Source organism: Lithobates pipiens, unplaced genomic scaffold (assembly GCF_037356315.1).
Source record: "Lithobates pipiens isolate NorthernLeopardFrog02 unplaced genomic scaffold, aLitPip1_a1.2 Scaffold_13, whole genome shotgun sequence".
Taxonomy (NCBI): domain Eukaryota; kingdom Metazoa; phylum Chordata; class Amphibia; order Anura; family Ranidae; genus Lithobates; species Lithobates pipiens.
The window spans coordinates 35198113-35219990 of NW_027507718.1; the positions used below are offsets into that span (position 1 = coordinate 35198113).

Sequence of the window (21878 nt, forward strand, 5' to 3'; positions counted from 1 at the left end):
GCTCTAATCAGGTGCTGCAAAAACACCCCCCGCTGCTGTACTTCAGGCGTCCGGCACCCCAAAAGGGACCAGACACCTAAATATGGGGGTGGCAGCGGTGGCCATAGATAGATTCATGCTATGCTATGCATGAATCTGTCCTTTGGCCATAGAGGGGGTGGCTGGAGAGAGGGGGCGGTACCTGTGCGCCCTTTTGGATGCACCGCCACTGATAAACACATTCACATACATACATATGCATACATGCACACTCGTATACATGCACACACACATGCATACACACACACAAGCATGCTCACACACACACAAGCATGCTCACACACACACATACAAGCATGCTCACACACACACATACAAGCATGCGCTCACACATACAAGCATGCTCACACACACACATACAAGCATGCTCACACACACACACACACACATACATACATACAAGCATGCTCACACACACATACACACACACACACGTATGCTCACACACACACATACAAGCATGCTCACACACAGACATGCATGCTCACACACACATACATGCATGCTCACACACACACATACATGCATGCTCACACGCACACATACAAGCATGCTCACACACACGCATGCTCACACACATACAAGCATGCTCACACACACACATACATGCATGCTCACACGCACGCACACACATATGCTCACACGCACACACACACATACATGCATGCTCACACCCACACACACACATGCATGCTCACGCACACATACAAGCATGCTCACACACATACAAGCATGCTCACACACACACAAGCATGCTCACACACACACATACAAGCATGCTCACACACACATACATGCATGCTCACACGCACATACATGCATGCTCACATGCACACATACAAGCATGCTCACACACACGCATGCTCACACACATACAAGCATGCTCACATACACACATGCATGCTCACACACACACACACATATAAAGACAAATACAGTAGATAGTCTTATAAAAAAAAAAAAGGCAGACATTTACCTTTGCTTTTCCTGCCGGGTACTGCACTCTAGGGGGAGACAAAGAGCACACACTGTGCTTTTACTTAGGCTAATGTGAGGAGCTCCCTGCATAATGCCGATTTCAGTTCGGCTAATGATCGGGGAGCTCCTCTCAGCCTCCCCTCTTATCGAAGAGTACAGGGGGTCCTCAAGGACCCCCTGCAGCAAGGGGCCCGGTCGCCATGGCGATCTTGGCGACCCCTATAATTCCGCCACTGTCTGCAATACATGCACATTTCCTGTGTTTATCCCTTTGTGGATGCTGCAAATACAGAATAGTATCTGTTGATCTGTTAGAAATACAATGTGCTCATAACTTATTTTTTGAGCTGACATTGCAATGTCTCTACTGTTCTGAAACCCCATGCATTGTTGTCAGCTCTGTCCAGTTCTCCTCTTATGGTCTACAGCAGTGGTTCTCAACCTCAGTCCTCAAGTACCCCCAACGGGCCACGTTTTCAGGTTTTCCTTTTACTTTGCACAGCTGCTTTAAATCAATATCAATGACATGGTATTGATAAAAGCTATTTTATCTGAGGGAAGTTCCCAAAACATGGTCCATTGGGGGTACTTGAGGACTGAGACTGAGGTTGAGAAACACTGGTCTACATAACACCCCCTCATCTTTTTTTGACTACCCCTCTACCTTTCTAGTCTCAAAAGTAGCAATTTTTGCGGTGCTTAGCAGTGTTATCTGTTCTCAAAAAGACATCACCTACTGTTTGCTCTGCTGGACGGCAATATATCTGACCACTCACTACATGGTTGCTGTTGACCTCTTACATCATATTTCGATGGCCAAACAGCAGCTGCACCCAATAAGATGTAGCCGCTGTTCAGGTGTTCTGCAGCTGGCAGAACACAATAGCATCTGCACTGTTGATCAACCTATTGAAATGCTTGGTCGCAGCCTATAATGGCATTGCTTCTGAAGCTCAAGTGCTGAGAGACAGAAGTCTCTCTGAGGCTTTCCTTTCTACCATTATTTAGACCAGTAATCCACCCTCTCATATTGTGTACCACTGTACTTGATGGACTTATTTTCGGTGGTGTGATTCCATGGAGTTCAAAATCTTTTTCAGGGACCTATGGCCAACAACCCATATTTCATAGTACACATGATGAGAAAATCAGCTGAAAAATACCGCTTTGCCCAATAATCTGATCATCAGTACAAAGCTTTTGAGAGCTGATCACTACAGTTCATGCGAAAATATCTGAAGGGACAAGCACGGAAATGTTTCTCGTACGATACCACAACAAATGATTTTTGAGTTTCAGTTAGTATTTGTATGAAAAAAATTGCGTGACCAAGACCATGCATGCTTGGAAATGAAATAATACATTACATCACTTCCAGAGTTGTATTCTGTTGTACGAGAATTTTTGTAACTTTAGTAACCTATTGGTTTTCGATATGAGACTAGCATGCAAAAAAAAAAACGGACAATCATTAATCTGATATTCTCATCGTGTGCATGAGGTATTAGTTCATACATTTGTACAAGGGGATATTTTCATGTTACTACCAATGTGAGACCTCCTCTTACATCATGCATAAAAGGCCATTTGAGCTCCAGCTGCATTGGGCTTCCCTCATAAGCACTGTAAATGGATCTTTCTTTTGTTAAGCAAAATGCATAGAATCGCAGCAGGATCCATTGAGAGGATTTGTACTCTTCATCACAAAACTGCCTGAGACAGTCATAATCCTGCTGAGAGAGGATTTAAAAGTCTCATAAAAGTAGGCTCAGACAACTTCTAATGTGCCTAAAAATGCCATTAAGCAGACCTTCATCCTTAAAAGAGAAGTTTTTTTTTCCCTCCATCATACTTACCTAGGTGGATGCAGCATCGGTTCCCCCGCGCCTCTAACACTGAGAACCAAGTGATCGAACATCGCCGATGGCTTGGTTCTCACAGCTCCCCAAGCAAAGAGCTGCTGACTGTCAATCAGCAGCTCTCCGCTCTGCCCTCCCACACTCAGGGGAGTGCTGAGCTGTGGAGGGGCGGGAATCGGCCATCTCAGCCTCTCAGTGGCTCTCTGAGAGGCTGAAACGGGTATCAGTCCAGGCACCGGGCGGATCCAGACTCCCATTGTCGGAATGACACAGAGCCTGGACTGATCTGTGTGGCATCAGCAAAGAAAACGGGTCACAGGAGTGCAAATGGTTTGTAATCCTATGACCCATAGGAGAAGCCCAGCCAAACAAGCTTAGGCTGGACTTCTCCTTTAAAGTGGTTGTAGGCTCAAGGTTTTTTACCATCATGCATTCTATGCATTACGGTAAAATACCTTATGTGTGCACCACCCTCCCTAATGGTTACCTCAATCTAGTGATGTGCATCAGAGCAGCGACTCTCCCAGGTCTTTCTCCTCATTGGGTGAGACAGCAGCGGGAGCCATTGGCTCATGCTTCTGTCAATCTCAGCCAGTAAGCCAATAAGGACATAACATAGCGTAATGCGTAAGCTGTCTGTGATGCCATCTGGTTCCTTCTAACATCTGGTCCAGGTTGCAGGTGTCTAGAGACACGGTTTCTAATTGCTGGAGCACTGAATTGCCTTTTTTAAACGCTTGTTTGTGAGTATAAGGCCGCGTACACCGGTCTTCTGTCGCCGCTGTCGCCGCCGACTTCCGTTCGTGTTCTTCTTCTTGTTCTTCTTGTTCTTCTCCAGGAGATGTTGACACGTCGCTCCCTCCGGCCGGAATGCCAGAGCCGCGCTGTGCGGTCACTTATATAGTGACAATGGGGCGGGGTCACATGGTATATGTCACATGGGTTGGTCACATGGGTTGATGTCACATGGGGACTATGACATCGTAAGGGGGCGGGGTCACCATGTGACCAACCCATGTGACATATACCATGTGACCCCGCCCCATTGTCACTATATAAGTGACCGCACAGCGCGGCTCTGGCATTCCGGCCGGAGGGAGCGACGTGTCAACATCTCCTGGAGAAGAACAAGAAGAACAAGAAGAAGAACACGAACGGAAGTCGGCGGGGACAGCGGCGACAGAAGACCGGGCCACCGCCTGTAAAAGAGCTACAAGAAGGCGCGGTGGCCCGGCAGAAGAACCGAAGGCGGCGACAGAAGAACGGAAGGCAGCGGCGACAGAAGACCGGGCCACCGCCTGTAAAAGAGCTACAAGAAGGCGCGGTGGCCCGACAGAAGAACCGAAGGCGGCGACAGAAGAACGGAAGGCAGCGGCGACAGAAGACCGGGCCACCGCCTGTAAAAGAGCTACAAGAAGGCGCGGTGGCCCGGCAGAAGAACCGAAGAGGGGGACAAGACCCCCGAAGTCGGGAGAAGAGGCCGGCGGCGGGGAGGAAGAAAGCCGGACTCCTCCGCTAGTAAAAGAGCTACACACAGATAGCGGAGGAGTCCGGCGAGAAGACCCCCGAAGACGGAAGACCCCCGGAGCTGTGCAATAAAATATTTTTTCCCCTGTGTTGTGTTTTTTTTTTGTACTTTATTTCACAGGTGAATGGGTAGGGGTACATTGTACCCCATACTCATTCACATAGGGTGGGGGGCCGGTATCCGGGGGCCCCCTTCTTAAAGGGGGCTCCCGGATTCCGATAAGCCCCCCGCCCGCAGACCCCGACAACCAACGGCCAGGGTTGTCGGGAAGAGGCCCTTGTCCTCATCAACATGGGGACAAGGTGCTTTGGGGTGGGGGGGCCGCGCGGCCCCCCCTTCCCCAAGGCACCCCCCCATGTTGAGGGCACGCGGCCTGGTACGGCTCAGGAGGGGGGGCGCGCTCGCTCGCCCCCCTTTCCTGGCCGGCCGGGTAGCGTGCTCGGACAAGGGTCTGGTGTGGACTTTGGGGGAACCCCCACGCCGATTTTTTTCGGCGTTGGGGTTCCCCTTTAAGCCCATTCCAGGCGGCGGAGCCCGCGACGTCTCCTTCGCGGGCCCCGCCTACCTGTACACGCGCTCGAAATGGGCGGACTTTCCGAGCGGGAACAGTCCGCTCATTTCGAAAGTACAGCGGACAGGCCCACACACGGGCGGACTGTTCGCTCAAACACAGTTTCAGCGGACAGTTTTTCGGAATTTCCGAAAGACTTTGTCCGTCCAACTGTCCGCTGAAACTGTCCGCTGAAAGCCCACACACGAGCGGACTGTCCGCCCAAACACTGTTCAGCGGACAAGGTTGGGCGAACAGTCCGCCCGTGTGTACGCGGCCTAAGTCTTGTTGTTACAATTTTAACAGGCTCAGACCTAAATATATACGTAACGCTCTCATTAGTTATAAGACAGTTATGTTATTCAGATAACTAAATCAGCCCAATATTAACTGGCCCCTTTGAATATGCACAGTTCTAATCAGGTGCAGGTGACATATTACCTTCAAAGCTGAGATTTTTACTTTGTACTATACAAAGCAACAATGAACATGTAGCAATCCAAAAACAAAAAAACACACCAAACTTTTATTATTGTGGTTCCTCTAAAGTGATTATGACTGAAATCTGGTTGCGGAGGATTGTTGCACAATTGTTTTATTGTGGGAAGGACATTAGACGTGATGTCCCCTGTTCCTCCTACTAACTCCCACCTAGATCTTTACTCAACATTCTTCACGTTACAAATTGTTTCAGAGCACGAATCACTTTAGTTTGATGCGTTGTTTGCTGACTTGTAATTTTATTTTATTTCTTTACAGTGGTCTTAGAAAAAAAAAATGCCTAACAGCGAGGAGCCATTAAGCAAGCCTCGCAAATCAGGGGTTCAGACCTCAGGGGCTCAATGGAAGAAATCCCCACGCATGCCTAAATGTTCACGCTGCAGGAACCACGGCTATTCATCACTGCTAAAGGGGCACAAACGTTTCTGTATGTGGCGGGAATGTCAATGTAAAAAATGCAGTCTTATTGCGGAGAGACAGCGGGTAATGGCGGCCCAGGTAGGAAAAAAGTATATCTGTATATACACCATCATGTTAATTTGCCTATGTATTATAATTTCTTATAGTGTGCATATGTGTGTGTGTATATATATATATATATATATATATATATATATACATACACACACACACACATATATATATATATATAGATCTAGATATATATATACTGCGTATATATAGTTGTATGTGCTAGCAGAATATGTGCACTATACTATGTGAACGAATGCAAACATACCTGTGAATGTAGGCAAAAGACCTCAGATATAATGTAACAATTCACCTCACGCCTCCACCCTTAATTGAAAAATGCTCACCAAAAATAAATGACCCCCGTGCCACTGGTAGGTCAGTAGCACTTGTGTTTATATGTTGGCCCGCTGGTACTCACTGTTTAACATCTCTATCCAATACAACATTAATAAGAGTCTATTGCACAATGTATCTAGGTTTTATTTGATTAGCTGTAGTAATTTTGTGTTTATTCGTTTTGGCTGGAAAGCGATATTATTTTTGTTTTGGGTGAAGAGTGGTTGCAAACACATTGTCACTCAGTGTGTTGTTCCGAGTAATACCTCAGTTCCCAGGTTTAAAAGCAACTCTGGTAAAGGTAGCTGTATTGTTTCATGAACAAGTATCCGTAATAAAATGTTCATTCTCTAGGGATAATCAGTATTGGAAATCAAATACATGCAACAATATTTAACATTTTAGTTTGATTCAAAATGTATATAAATATTATATATATATATATATATATATATATCTATATATCTATATATATATATATATATATATATATATATATATATATATATATATATATATATATATATATATATATATATACACATACAGTAGCTCACAAAAGTGAGTACACCCCTTACATTTTTGTAAATATTTTATTATATCTTTTCATGTGACAACACTGAAGAAATGACACTTTGCTACAATGTAAAGTAGTGAGTGTACAGCTTGTATAACAGTGTAAATTTGCTGTCCCCTCAAAATAACTCAACACACAGCCATTAATGTCTAAACCGCTGGCAACAAAAGTGAGTACACCCCTAAGTGAAAATGTCCAAATTGGGCCCAATTAGCCATTTTCCCTACCCGGTGTCATGTGACTCATTAGTGTTACAAAGTTTCAGATGTGAATGGGGAGCAGGTGTGTTAAATTTGGTGTTATCGCTCTCACTCTCTCATACTGGTCACTTTAAGTTCAACATGGCACCATAAAATAGTTACAAAAACGTGACGGGTGTATTCACTTTTGTGAGATACTGTATCTAATTTTAATAGTATATACAGGGTGATCAGTGCACAAGGTGTTTTTCTATTTTTTAGTAGTTAAAGCGGGATTCCACCCTAAAGTGGAACCTCCGCTGATCGGATCCCTCCCCCCCTCCGGTGTCACAATTGACACCTTTCAGGGGGGAGGGGGGTGGAGATACCTGTCAAAGACAGGTATTTTCACCCACTTCCGGGCATAGACTCCCGTGGGAGTCTACGCCATTTCCTGCCCTGCCGCGCTGTCTGCTGGGACACACACAGGTCCCAGTGACAGCGCAGAGATTTCCTATTGCGCGGCGCGGCTCGCGCATGCGCAGTAGGGAACCGGGAAGTGAAGCCGATTCGCTTCACTTCCTGATTCCCTCACCTAGAATGGTGACTGCAGCAGCCGAGAGCCGAGCGATCGATCGGCCTCGGCTGCCGGCATCGCTGGAACCCGGGACATGTGAGTGTCCATTTATTAAAAGTCAGCAGCTGTAGTATTTATAGCTGCTGGCTTTTAATATTTTTTTTTTTGGTGGAATCCCTCTTTAATTCTTTTGTCTATTTTTTAATGCTATACCTAACCTTCACCTGTTGCAACATTAGTGCCTGACATATGCTTGATGGATTCAATGGCTACATATTTTTTTAATCCATGTAATGCAATTTACATCTTCAAGCTCCAGTCTATGCTATATTGTTTAATTTCCAGCAAACTGTGAAATTACACCTTTATTTAACTGCTAATCTGCCCCCTGCCATCTCTATTCTTATGGGTGCATGGCTTATGCATCATATAGTTACAACTGATAACTTTCAACTTATGCTAGTTGCTAAAGTCTCCTTCTACTGCCTGAATGCAATTTGCTTAAACTTTAAGCGTTGCTTAAAGTGGAGTTCCACTCATATAAAAGTTAGCAGCTACAAAAAGTGTAGCTGCTGACTTTCAATATTCGGACACTCACCTGTCCCACGGTCCAGCGATGAGGGCTCTTCCTTTCCTCTCTGCGGTGCCGGCATTGTAACTGTGTGCGCCTTGCTGTGGCTTCACAGCCGGGCATGCACTGCACATGTGCGAGCTGCGCTGCATGCTGTGATTGGCCAGGCAATCTACTGGGACCTGTGACGTGTCCCAGAAGATTGCAGGGAGGGAGGGGGAGAGGTGAACTTCCGGCGTTGCAAAGCCCCCGGGAAGAAGTGGGAGCTGGGTGCCTCAAAAAGAGGGTATCTGCTCCCCCCCCCCAAAAATGACATGCCAGGGGGTCACCATCGCTTAATGTGGAAGTTCCATTTTTGGGTGGAACTCCGCTTCAAGTTTATTGGCTTTGATTTATGACTTTATTTTTACGGTATAATGTGATAATGCTGTGCACAAGCAAAACCAAGTTGTAATTTTCGATGACATTGGATATCGACATATGTTTTCTTTTCATTCTGTATGCTTATCAAGTCCTATAGTATATGTGTTGAATAACAGCATATAGATTGTAGTCCTTCCTATTGTGTTTACAGAGGTGTATGATTTACAGTGCCTTGAAAAAGTATTTACCCCCCTTGCCTTTTTGCCTATTTTGTTACATTAGGGCCTTTAGTTCAATGTTTTTTTAATCTGAATTATAATGTGATGGATCAGAACACAATAGTCTAAGTTGGTGAAGTAAAATTAAAAAAATATATACATAAAACTATTTTTTAAGAAATAAAAAACTGATAATTGGCATGTGTGTATGTATTCACCCCCTTTGTTATGAAGCCCATAAATAGCTCTGGTGCAACCAATTACCTTCAGATGTCACATAATTAGTGAAATGATGTCCACCTGTGTGCAATCTAGGTGTCACATTATCTGTCATTACATATACACACCTTTTGAAAGGCCCCAGAGGCTGCAACACCTAAGCAAGAGGCACCACTAACCAAACACTGCCATGAAGACCAAGGAACTCTCCAAACAAGTAATGGACAATCTTGTTGAGAAGTACAAGTCAGGGTTAGGTTATAAAAAATATCCAACTCTTTGATGATTCCTAGGAGCGCCATCAAATCTATCATAACCAAATAGAAAGAACATGGCACAACAGCAAACCTGGCAAGAGACGGCCGCACACCAAAACTCACAGACCGGGCAATGAGAGAGAGAGGCAGCACAGAGACCTAAGGTAACCCTGGAGGAGGTTACTGCAGAGTTCCACAGCAGAGACTGGAGTATCTGTACATAGGACGACAATAAGCCGTACGCTCCAGAGTTGGGCTTTATGGCATAATGGCCAGAAGAAAGCCATTACTTTCAGCAAAAAACAAAGTGGCACGTTTTGAGTTTGCGAAAAGGCATGTGGGAGACTGCCAAAATGTATGGAGGAAGGTGCTCTAGTCTGATGAGACTAAAATGTAACCTTTTGGCCATCAAAGAAAACGCTGTGTCTGGCGCAAACCCAACACATCACCCAAAGAACACCATCCCCACAGTGAAACATGGTAGTGGCAGCATCATGCTGTGGGGATGTTTTTCAGCAGTCAGGACTGGGAAACTGGTCAGAGTTGAGGGAGAGATGGATGGTGCTAAATACAGGGATTTTCTTTAGCAAAATCTGTACCACTCTGTGTTTGATTTAAAGCTAGGACGGAGGTTCACCTTCCAGCAGGACAATGACCCCAAACACACTAAAGCAATACTTGAGTGGTTTAAGGGGAAACATGCCAATCCAATAGAAAATCTGTGGTCAGACTTAAAGATTGCTGTTCACAAGCACAAATCACTCAACTTGAAGGAGCTGGAGCAGTTTTGCAAGGAGGAATGGGCAAAAATCTCAGTGGTAAGATGTGGCAAGCTCATAGAGACTTATCCAAAGCAACTTGGAGCTGTGATAGCTGCAAAAGGTGGCTCTACAAAGTATTGACTTTAGGGGGTGAATAGTTATGCATATTGACTTTTTCTGTTGTTTTGTCCTATTTGTTGTTTGCTTGACAATAAAAAACCAAAAAAACGAAAATCTTCAAAAGTTGTGGGCATATTCTGAATTAAATGATGCAAATCCTCAAACGATCCATGTTAATTCCAGTTTGTGAGGCAACAAAACACAAAAAAATGTCAAGGGGGTGAATACTTTTGCAAGCACTGTATTTAGGGGTTTTCATTTTTTTATTTTTTTTATTTCTATGTGGAAGGACTTTGAATTTTTCAAGCCTAGTACACATGGGTCAAATGTAGGGTGGCATTAGATTTCTTTTGAACATTCGGCCTGTGTGTATGGCAGACGGTCCAACAGAAGCTGGCTGTTCGGAGGGCTTCTGTCAAAGTAGCATGACCGAAAAAAGTCTGCTGACTGGCATCCGATCATTGTGTTCTGGCATGGGGGGCAGCCCCCCTTCAAAGAACACAATAGCTCAGCAGGGGAGATCGCTGTACTAACATTGGATCATTAGTAGAGCAGTTTCTCCTGAGCTCCTCAGTGTGTTTATTTTTTATTTTTTGTTCAGCCAGCTGGGTTGAAGGAAAAAAACAAAACTCTGTGTGTACCAGGTGTTAGGCTTTTTTCACACATGTGGACCAATTGGGTCCGCCTGCCAGTTCTTTAGGTGGACCCGATCGGACCATCAATTGCCTTTTATAGAGCGGGGGATGTAAACAGACGTGTGTCCGTTGACACTCGCTAACATCCAATCTTATCCACCAAAAACATAAAGCTTTATTTGTGGTTATAGACATATCCCCTGCTAGCAATAGAAGAGATATCCAATTATATTAAGAAACTCTTATTTTGTCAAATAGTTAGCTGTGGTCAGCTCCAGCACTCTCCTCCTCACCCTCTGTAAGCCCTTTTCTCGGCCACTATTGGGGGTTAAAAGTGCCCGCTAGCAGCCGGAAAAAAAAGGTTGTTAAAACGCAGTTTACTGCTAACGCAGCTGCAATGTGAAAGGACACACGATCGGAATTTCGGCTAGCAAAAGACCAATGAGATTTTTTCATCGGAAAATGCGACCGTGTGTAGGCTCCATCGGAATTTAGCTGGCCAAGAGCATGTTCTCGGAAAAACTTTCCAATTCCGATCGTGTGTATGCAATTCCGACGCGCAAAAACTCACCCATGCTCAGATTCAACAACGAGACGGAAGCTATTTGGCTACTGGGTATTGAACTTCCTTTTTCTAGTCCCGATGTACGTGTTGTACGTCACCACGTTCTTGTTGGTCAGAATTTGGTGTGACCGTGTGTAGGCGAGACAGCTTGAGCAGAATTCCATTGGAATTCCGTCGGGAAAACCATCAGAGCTTTTTCCGACCAAAATTCCAATCGTGTGTACGCGGCATTAGACGTTTATTTAACCACTTCAGATCCGCGCTATTGCCAAATGACGGCATTAGCGCGGACCTACATTTCCGGGACTACGTCTATTGACGTCGTCCCGGTTACGAGCGGCCTGCGCGCCCCCTGAGGGCCGCGCGCGGCGCGCTCTGTGATCGGCGAGTCTATGAGACTCGCCTGATCACCGATCCGTGCAAGGGGTCGATCCCGACCCCTTATCACGTGATCAGCTGTCAGCCAATGACAGCTGATCATGTGATAGAACGGAGCCGGTAATCGGCTATTATTCCTCCTCGCGCTGACAGCGCGAGGAGAGAAAAAAAAAGCCGATCACCGGCGGCCGTGATCGGGACATCAGTCCCGATCACGGCCATCAATACAAGGGACCACCTGCCACCTGCCTGTGCCCACCTGCCTCCCGCAGTGCCATCCTGAAGTAAAATAAAAGCAAAAGTAAGTGCCCCCCGTCAGTGCCCATAGTGCCCACAGTGCCACCCACAGTGTCACCCACAGTGCCACCCACAGTGCCACCCAATCTGCCTCAAAGGTGCTGCACCCCAGTGCCGCCCATCAGTGCCCAGCAGTGCCGCCCATCAGTGCCCAGCAGTGCCGCCCATCAGTGCCCAGCAGTGCCACCTATCAGTGCCACCTATCAGTGCCACCTATCAGTGCCCATCAGTCCCATCTATCTGTGGTACCTATCAGTGCCCATCTGTACCACCCATCCGTGCCACTTATCCGTGCCACCCATCCGTGCCATCTTATCTGTGCCCATCTTTGCCCATCAGTGCCGCCTTATTTGTGCCCATCGGTGCCGCCTTATCTGTGCCTATTAGTGCCGCCTTAACTATGCCTATCAGTGCCCACCAGTGCAGCCTATCAGTGCCCACCAATGCAGCCCATCAGTGCCCACCAATGCAGCCCATCAGTGCCCACCAATGCAGCCTATCAGTGCCGCCTAATCAGCGCACTTCAATGAAGGAGAAAAATGACCCGTTTGCAAAATTTTATAACAAACTATTAAAACATGATTTATTTATTTATTTTTTTGCATCTTTTTTTGTTTGTTTAGCAAAAAATAAAACTCCGAGCTGTAACTAAATACCACCAAAAGAAAGCTCTATTTGTGGGAAAAAAATGATAAAAATTTCATTTGGGTACAGTGTTGTATGCCCGCGAAATTGTCATTCAAAGTGCATCAGCGCTGAAAGCTGAAAATTGGTCTGGGACTGAGGGGGGTTTAAGTGCCCAGTAAGCAAGTGGTTAATCCAGTGGCCAGAATCATTTAATAATGGTGAGTCTTACTGCTTTTCTATATAATAGCTGTTTATTTAGAATTTTTACATAAAGATTTATTTGGATGATTTGTGGTTAATTAGTCTGTAGTGTCCCAATTTTTGACCCACAACATTTAGGAAATGTAGAAGGAAACGGTAGGTATTAGCAGAAAGTGGAATTGTTGTTTTCATATTCCTTTTATCTTTTCCAGGTTGCATTACGCAGGCAACAAGCCCAAGAAGAAGAGCTAGGACTAAGCCACCCTATTCCTCTACCCACTGCCAGTGACCTGCTTGTCAAAAGGGAGCAGAGCAGAAATTCCTGCCTTCTGCTGGAAAACAATTGCAGCCAGACAATTAGTACCACTGCCGGAGTGAGCACACCCACCCTCTCAGGTAACAGATATAGGCAAATTCACCAGTTAGCTGAACCCAGGGACATAGTCACTTCACAGACCCATAGAAAAGGCGGTGGAGCACAGTCTGTGTCCATACTGGGCTGAGTGCTTCTATGTTTAGAATTCCTAAACTTGGGCTTTTGATTGTATTTACAAGCACAGTTATTTTTTATGATGGACAAGATAATACCATAGACAGGATAGAGAGGATTGGATGTATGTGTATGTCAGGGATGTGCAATTAGCGGACCTGCAGCAAAACTTCAAGTCCCATCATGCCTCTGCCCCTGGGTGTCATGCTTGTGGCTGTCAAAGTCTTGCTGTGCCTCATGGGACTTGTAGTTCTGCAACAGCTGGAGGTCCACTTAGGCTGGATTCCCACTAGGCATTTTTTGTGCTTTTTACATTTTGCAGATTTGCACTACAGAACGTGTTCCATAATGTTAAATGGACTGTAGTGCAAATCTGCAAAATGAAAAAAGCACTAAAGCTTCATAGTTGTGAATCCAGCCTAATTTGGTGTATGTGTTCCGTGCTGAGTCAATCAGTGTACTTCAAGCTTACTAATTCTTAGATGTAATGGCTGTATTAGTTTCCTTTTTTAGGTTTTCGTTCTTCTATTTTCATTTGGTGATCCAGCTAGTAAGTCTGTTTTTCACAGCACAAGCTTTCCAGCAGAACATTTCAGTTTACATGGTTGAGACAACCCACTTAACAGCAGCAGAGGTGATCACAATGAAGGGCTTTTATTTATTCATGTAAAACATTTATCCCAAAAGGAAAAGAAACTGTTGCTTTAACTGATAATAAAGTGTCAGTTGAAGTTTGACTTTAATTTGTTAGTGTTTTTCAATTAGATAATACATTTAGCACTACCCTCCCCCAAGACTGACAATGCTGCTGTCTGCTGTGCCTCCTGTGTTCATTCCTCCAGAGTTGCATCTCACTAATATAGGAGGTGTGTTAGTGACCAGATCACCAGGTGAAAACAGAGGAGAAAAAAGACAAAGAAAAGAAAGCTTGATACAGCCACAATGATTGGTAAGCTGCTATTTACCGGTAATACATTTTTGTTTTTGGGTTTAATACTGCTTAACCACTTCAGCTCCAGAAGTTTTTATCCCCTTAATGACCAGGCCATTTTTTGCAATACGGCACTGCATCACTTTAACTGACAATTGTGCAGTTGAGAGAGACGTTGCACCCAAACAAAATTGACATGATTTTTTTTCTACAAATACAGCTTTCTTTTGGTGGTATTTGATCACCTCAGGGATTTTTATTTTTTTCACTATAACCAAAAAAAAGACAGACAATTATGGGAAAAAAAAATATATTTTTTACTTTTTACTTTAATAAATATCCCAAAAAAAAGTTAAAACAAATTTCTTCATCAGTTTAGGCCAATATGTATTCTTCTACATATTTTTGTTATCACAATAATGCCCTGTACACACAGTCGGACAGTCCGACCACAAAATCTGTCGGATTTTTTCAGATGGATTTTGTCCAAAACTTGTGTTGCATACACACGGTCGAGGTGACGTCAAACACGTACATCGGGACTATAAACGGGCCAGTAGCCAATAGCTTAGTTTCATCTCTTAGTTTATTCTGAGCATGCATGGCACTTTGTCCGTCGGACTAGGCTACACACGATTGGAATTTATGCAATCAGATTTTGTTGTCTGAAAATTTTAGATCCTGCTCTCAAACTTTGTGCGTCGGAAATTCTGATGGAAAAAGTCCGATAGAACCCACACACGATCGGATTTTCCGACAACATAATCCGATCTGATTTTTTCCATCGGAATTTCCGACCATGTGTACACGGCATAAGAGTATATTGGTTGGTTTGCGCAAAAGTCCCCTAATTAATTTTCTCAGGTTTGCGCAAAAGTCCCCTAATTAATTTTCTCAGGAGCTCAGCTCATCCAGTTTCCACTACCATTATATTTATATATATATGTGTATATATATATATATATATATATATATATATATATATATATATATATATTTAGATTTACATCCCAGATTACAAGACTGGAAGGTTGCGGAATCACTGCTGGGAAGAAGAGCAGAATGAGCAAAGAATGACTTGGATGCCCTAGGTGTTTCTGCTTTTAGGATGAAGTTGAAAGCGTGTTCTTTACCACTTGCCTTCTGGGCGTGATCATGGCAGGACGTCATAAGGCAATGTGCGATCGTGCTGTAGACGTCATTCGCCTACAGCGTGGCCATGAAGAAGTTAAATTGGTTTTAAAGACTGACGGTTTTTTACCCCAATGCATTCTATGCATAAAGGTAAAAAACCTTCAGTTTGAAAATCCCCCCTCAGCACCCCTTTTACTTACCCGAGCCTGATCTCGATCTGGCGATGTGCACAAGAGTATAGGCTCTCCTGGGTCTCTCCCTTATTGGCTGAGATGCAGTAGCAAGAGCCAAAGGAGGGAGTGGGGCTTATTATTATACAGGATTTATATAGCTTAGCTTATGGACACACATAGCCAGCTTGGAAGCTGGCACAAATGAGTGCAAGCTGCTTGCTATAGGGGCACTTGGCAGAGGGGAGGGGCCCAGAGCGCTGGTGGGGGACCCGAGAAGGGGAGGATCAGGGATGCTCTGTGCATAACCATTATGCAGAACAGGTAAGTATGACGTGTGTTATTAAAATAAAACTGTTGAAAAAATTGCTTTTACAAACACTTTAAGCTAAATAGATCACTCGATTTTCTTTCCTTCCACCACAGAAGGAAAGGAATTCGTTCAGCTCTGGCACTGACTGTGTTGGTGGGGGAATGCCTCCCGCAGTGCTATTGTATTCTGCTATAGCCGCTGGCAATAATGGCATATAGAAAAATCTGACAGTCTAGTTCTACACAAGTCGATTGAAGGATTGACTTTTGTAGAATCAGCTTGCCCATACATGAATCAAAATTCAGACAGTGCCTTCTGAACCGGTTGAATTTAGATCCATGTATGGCCAGCTTAAAGCGGGAGTCCGCCGTTTTTTTTTTTTTAAAGCCAGCAGCTACAAATACTGCAGCTGCTGACTTTTAAAATAATGACACTTACCCTCCCAGCGCGCCTGCGATGTCGGCACGCGAAGCCGATCTCTCGATCGTCTCTTGGGTGCTGCCGCCGCCATCTTGGGTATGGGAATCAGGAAGTGGAGCCTTTCGGCTTATTTACCCGGTTCCCTACTGTGCATGCGCGAGTCACGCTGCGCAATAAGGATGGTCCCCGCTGTCGCTGGGATCCGTGTGTTTCCCAGCAGGCAGCGGGGGACCTTCGGAAAGGGGCGTAGATTCTGCGGAAAGGGGCGTACCTTCTGCAGAATCTACGCCGGAAGTGGGTGCAGATACCTGTACTGTACAGGTACCTGCACCCCCTCCCCCCTGAAAGGTGCCAATTGTGGCGCCGGAGGGGGGGGGGGGTTCCAATGAGCGGAAGGTCCACTTTAGGGTGGACCTCTGCTTTAAGACTTGAATTTACATAGTCTAGCCTCAGATTTACGTGTACAGGTTGCAGACCCAGTTGATGTTTATATTTTAAATTTACCATTTCACTCTTTAAGTGTTACTAAACCCAGTAATAGGAAAAAAAGGCTACTAAAATAAGGCATGCAGCAGTACTTACCTATGAGAGAGGCTGAAGGCTGCTGCAGCTGGCCCCTGGTCGGTCGCTCACGGGTGGCAACCTCAACCCTCCCCTCGCCAGGTCGTTCAAGTAGGTCGGGGCCTGCACTTACACCATCTAACGGGCAGCGCTCCAGATGACTTCGCTACCTGGCAGCGGATTCCTCCTGGGAAGCCTCGGTGGCTTCCCCTGTGTCTCCTCCCTCCTCCTCCTCCTGGAGGACATTCCGACTGGATTTTCTTTTGGACAATCGGGTGACGGGTCTCAGCCCCGCTTCCTGATTGCCCGGGAGGAAAATCAGTGTGACAATAGCGAATATTCATTCACTATTTGTCACACAACTGGGTCATCTTCCCGAGCCCACCCTATTTTGAAGCCTATTAATCTAATTTAATCACGTGCTTAAAAAAAAATAAAAAATCCCCCCATTTAAATACATGCGTCCGGTGCCCCGCATGTAGATTAGGGGGCCAGACGCATGGGTGGGGTGGGCGGCACCTATGCGCCCCCTATGGACAGGCCGCCACTGGATACAGTGGAGAAGAATCTCAACCCCTGTCAGTTTTTATTCCAAATATAGAAGTAAAATGGTTTAAACTGTAGAAATGCCAACTCAGTCAGTGCGGTCCCTGCAGCAGATGTAATACAAAAAAAAAAAGTAAGGGAAGCTGCTTTCACAGGACTCACATGGTGTATCCAAAACAAAGTTAATCTAGATAAATACAAAATATCTTTCTAATTGTAAAATATTGAAAGAAAATAGTATAAACAAATCACACACATATATAAATATAAATACCCTTCTTCTACAATGTTGTCTTTTTTATTGGTGGAAGAAGAGTATTTATATGTGTGTGTGTTTGTGTGTTTTTTTTTATACCATTTTCTTTTAGAAACTATCTTTAGAAATATATTTTTTATTTACTTAAAGTATAACTAAAGTTTCGGATAGGGTGGACAGGTATTAGAACACCTATTAGGCTTTTATTGCTGTCTGTTCCCTTACATTTGTGGTCATTGGGAAAAATTACCCCCTTATACTGTACATATCTAAAAAGATCATTGGTGTCAGTGAGAACTTGTCAGTGGGAAGATATCTCAAAAAATAATTAAAATACAGAAATACCCCATTTTTAAGTACACAATGCGGTTTATTTACTAGGCTGGAAAGTACAAAATCAGGCTCACTTCTACATAGAAACCAATGAGCTTCCAGGTTTTGATACCAAAGCTTAATTGAGCAAACTGGGATTAGAAGCTGATTGGTTTCTATGCAGAAGTCAGGCTGATTTTGCACTTTCCAGCTTTAGTAAATAAACCCCATTGTGTACCTAAAAGTGGGGTATGCCTGTATCCCCACTCCCACTACATATGACCTATGTTCTAACAAGGGATTAGACCATTGTAATATGCATGTTCATTGTATTATGTTTGAAATAATTGGGTGTTTTTTTGTAGCAAATAATGTATATGCTTGTGTATTCATAAAAAACTCTCTAAAAATCTGTTGAAATAACCGGACAATAAAAATGATATTTTACTATATGTAATGGGGTTTACTAAATGAATGGGGTGGATTTACTAAAGGCATATAGACTGAGCACTTTGCAATTGAAGTTGCCACAGAGCTTAGTAAATGCCTCTGCTGGCTTCCATCATCCAATCATGTGCAATGAAAAATACAGTTTTTCGTTGCAGATAATTGGGTACTCTTTGTAAAGTGAAGCTTTACCTCATTTACTAAGCTCTGGAGCAATTTCCAAATTGCACAGTCTATTTGCCTTAACCAATTCACACAAAACGATGTACCTGTACGTTGCTTTGAGGAAGTGGTTCTAGGGTGAGGCCTGCACCGTTTTCTAGAGCTGGCGGTTGGCTTTCTAGTGATAACAAGCAATGTGGCTCAGCAGACGCTCTCCCACTATCACGAACAGTGGAGGAGATGTCCCGCCGCTCTGTCCAGGACTTCCGTCCCACCGGCATGTCTGCCAGGTGGCCTGAGCACCCGAACAAAGCTGGAATCGGCTTAGATCGGGTCTCCGATGTAAAAACCCAGAAGCGACGTCACTTCTGGTTGCAAATGGCACTGATTAAAAAAAAATGGCAGCATTCAAAAATGCAGATTTTGGTGTTTTTAATACTTTTAAGTGCAAAGGAGGGATTTGGGGTCTTTTAGATCCCAGGTCCCTCCATAAAGAGTTCCTGTCACCGCCTATTACTGTCATAAGGGATGTTTACATTCCTTGTGACAGCAATACAAGTGATCAGATTTTTTTTTTTTTAAAGGGACCTTGTAAAAAAATAAGAAAAAAATGAATAAGCGCCCCCGTCCCCGTGTGCTTGCGCACCAAAGAAAACACATACGTAAGGCGGTGTTCTTATCACACACATGAGGTATCGCCGCAATCATCAGAATGAGAGCAATAATTCTAGCAAAATACCTCGTTTGTAACTCTAAACTGATAAAGCATTAAAAAATTGTAACGTGTCGCCTATGGAGATGTTTAAATACCGTAGTTTGTCGCCATTCCTTGAGTGTGCGCAATTTTAAGCAGTAAAGTTAGGTATCTAGTTACTCGGCACAACATCATCTTTCACAATATAAAAAAAAAATTGGGCTAACTTTACAGTTTAGTTTTTTTTTAATTCAGAGAAGTGTATTTTTTTCGACCGCTGAGCAAAAACTGCGTAACAAAATATTGCAACAGCCATATTTTAGTCTAATTAAAAAAAAGATATATATATATATATATATATATATATATATATATATTTATTTTTATTTTATGATATTGCCCATAAGGAATGGATTGTATGAGTGCCAGTGGGTGAAAGCTTGTTGCATGGAGCACAGTATTACCTGCTGTGCTCTTGCGGAAGAGGGTAGTAACGATTTTATTGTCAGGGGTACGTCCGAGTTCAACATCCATAAAGATCATTTTATGATGATCATATGTCATTGTAAATTTCAGATTGTACTCATTCTGATTGACACGGGCATGAAACTCCAGCAGTAGATCCTCGGGTCCCTCCCAGATGACGAGAACATCACTTATGTACCGTCGCCACAAAGTGATGTGCCGCGTATACCCGGCAAGGTCCCCGTCACCTAGAAGGGACTGCTCCCACTCCCCCAGGTACAGGTTGGTGTAGGCCGGGGCACAACATGTGCCCATGGCCACGCCCTGCACCTATGCAACATTCATATTTTAGTCTATTTAAAAAAAAAATAATGTTTTATATATATATATATATATATATATATATATATATATATATATATATATATATATATATATATATATATATATATATATATATATATATATATATATATATATAGTAAAAAATACTGATTTTAACTTGTAAACAACAAGTGTCAGAAATAGGCTTGGTCCTTAAGTGGTTAAAGTGGAACTACAGGCAAATTTTTTTTATTTTTTTCATTTTGGATAAAGTAAGGGAGGGTAATAACCCCTGTTAGTTGTTTTTTTTGCCATTTGTGTCTCCATTGGAAGATGTCCCCTCTATTTATTTTCTGGGGACAAACCAAAAGACAAACCAAAATTTGGGATTGTCTTTTGCTTTCAGGACAAATAGAGAGGGTGAATCTCCCTAATGTGGACATACAGCAATAAAGCCTTACAGGTGTTCTAATCCACCTTCACTCTATCCAAAAGTAAAAAAAAAATGTCCTTTAGTTATTCTTTAAATCGGGAGTAAACCCGCTGACATTTTTTTTCCAGACCTGCAAGGGAAAAGGCATAATGAGCTAGTATGCACCGCATACTAGCTCATTATGAAATACTTACCTTAGAACGAGGCCCCGTCATCTCACCCCATAAACACAGAGGGAGCTGACATGTTCCCTCGGTGTGTCTTCCGGCTATCGTGGCTCCGGCGCTGTGAGTGGCCGGAGCCGCGATATTGTCACTCCCGCACATGCGTGCGGGAGATTTCTTTCCGGGAAGGTCCGCATCTGCCGGGCTTTCAGCCGAGAATCCCCTGTGCGCATGCGCCACTGCAGTCAGCTGCTCATTGCGAGGGGAGTATCTCCTAATCCTGCACCTATGCAACATCCATATTTTAGTCTATTTAAAAAAAAAAAATGTTTTATATATATATATATATATATATATATATATATATATATATATAGTAAAAAATACTGATTTTAACTTGTAAACAACAAGTGTCAGAAATAGGCTTGGTCCTTAAGTGGTTAAAGTGGAACTACAGGCAAATTTTTTTTATTTTTTTCATTTTGGATAAAGTAAGGGAGGGTAATAACCCCTGTTAGTTGTTTTTTTTGCCATTTGTGTCTCCATTGGAAGATGTCCCCTCTATTTATTTTCTGGGGACAAACCAAAATTTGGGATTGTCTTTTGCTTTCAGGACAAATAGAGAGGGTGAATCTCCCTAATGGGGACATACAGCAATAAAGCCTTACAGGTGTTCTAATCCATCTTCACTCTATCCAAAAGTAAAAAAAAAATGTTCTTTAGTTATTCTTTAAAGCGGGAGTAAACCCGCTGACATTTTTTTTCCAGACCTGCAAGGGAAAAGGCATAATGAGCTAGTATGCACCACATACTAGCTCATTATGAAATACTTACCTTAGAACGAGGCCCCGTCATCTCACCCCATAAACACAGAGGGAGCTGACATGTTCCCTCGGTGTGTCTTCCGGCTATCGTGGCTCCGGCGCTGTGAGTGGCCGGAGCCGCGATATTGTCACTCCCGCACATGCGTGCGGGAGATTTCTTTCCGGGAAGGTCCACATCTGCCGGGCTTTCAGCCGAGAATCCCCTGTGCGCATGCGCCACTGCAGTCAGCTGCTCATTGCGAGGGGAGTATCTCCTAAACCATACAGGTTTAGGAGATATTTTTTTTACCTACAAGTAAGCCTTATTATAGGCTTACCTCTAGGTAAAAGTAAAAAAAAAGACTATACAACCGCTTTAAGTAAATCAACCCCAATGATTCCCATATTTAGGTTTCAATGCATTATGCCCCATACACACTATC

The 21878-nt window shown here is 43.8% G+C and overlaps 1 protein-coding gene across 2 annotated transcripts in view; it reads left to right on the forward strand.

Moving 5' to 3' along the window:
• Nucleotides 1–21878, forward strand: part of DMRT1 (doublesex and mab-3 related transcription factor 1) — a 206362-nt gene that overhangs the window by 16377 nt on the left and 168107 nt on the right. Inside the window, exons 2-3 of one of the 2 annotated variants that reach the window (XM_077475009.1) lie at nt 5714–5953; nt 13023–13206. In XM_077475009.1, the coding sequence (XP_077331135.1) occupies nt 5732–5953; nt 13023–13206 (406 nt within the window). In that variant the 5' untranslated portion in view covers nt 5714–5731. Of the gene's footprint in view, nt 1–5617; nt 5954–13022; nt 13207–21878 lie in introns of those variants that run through there. The other variant, XM_077475008.1, reaches the window with a different exon arrangement.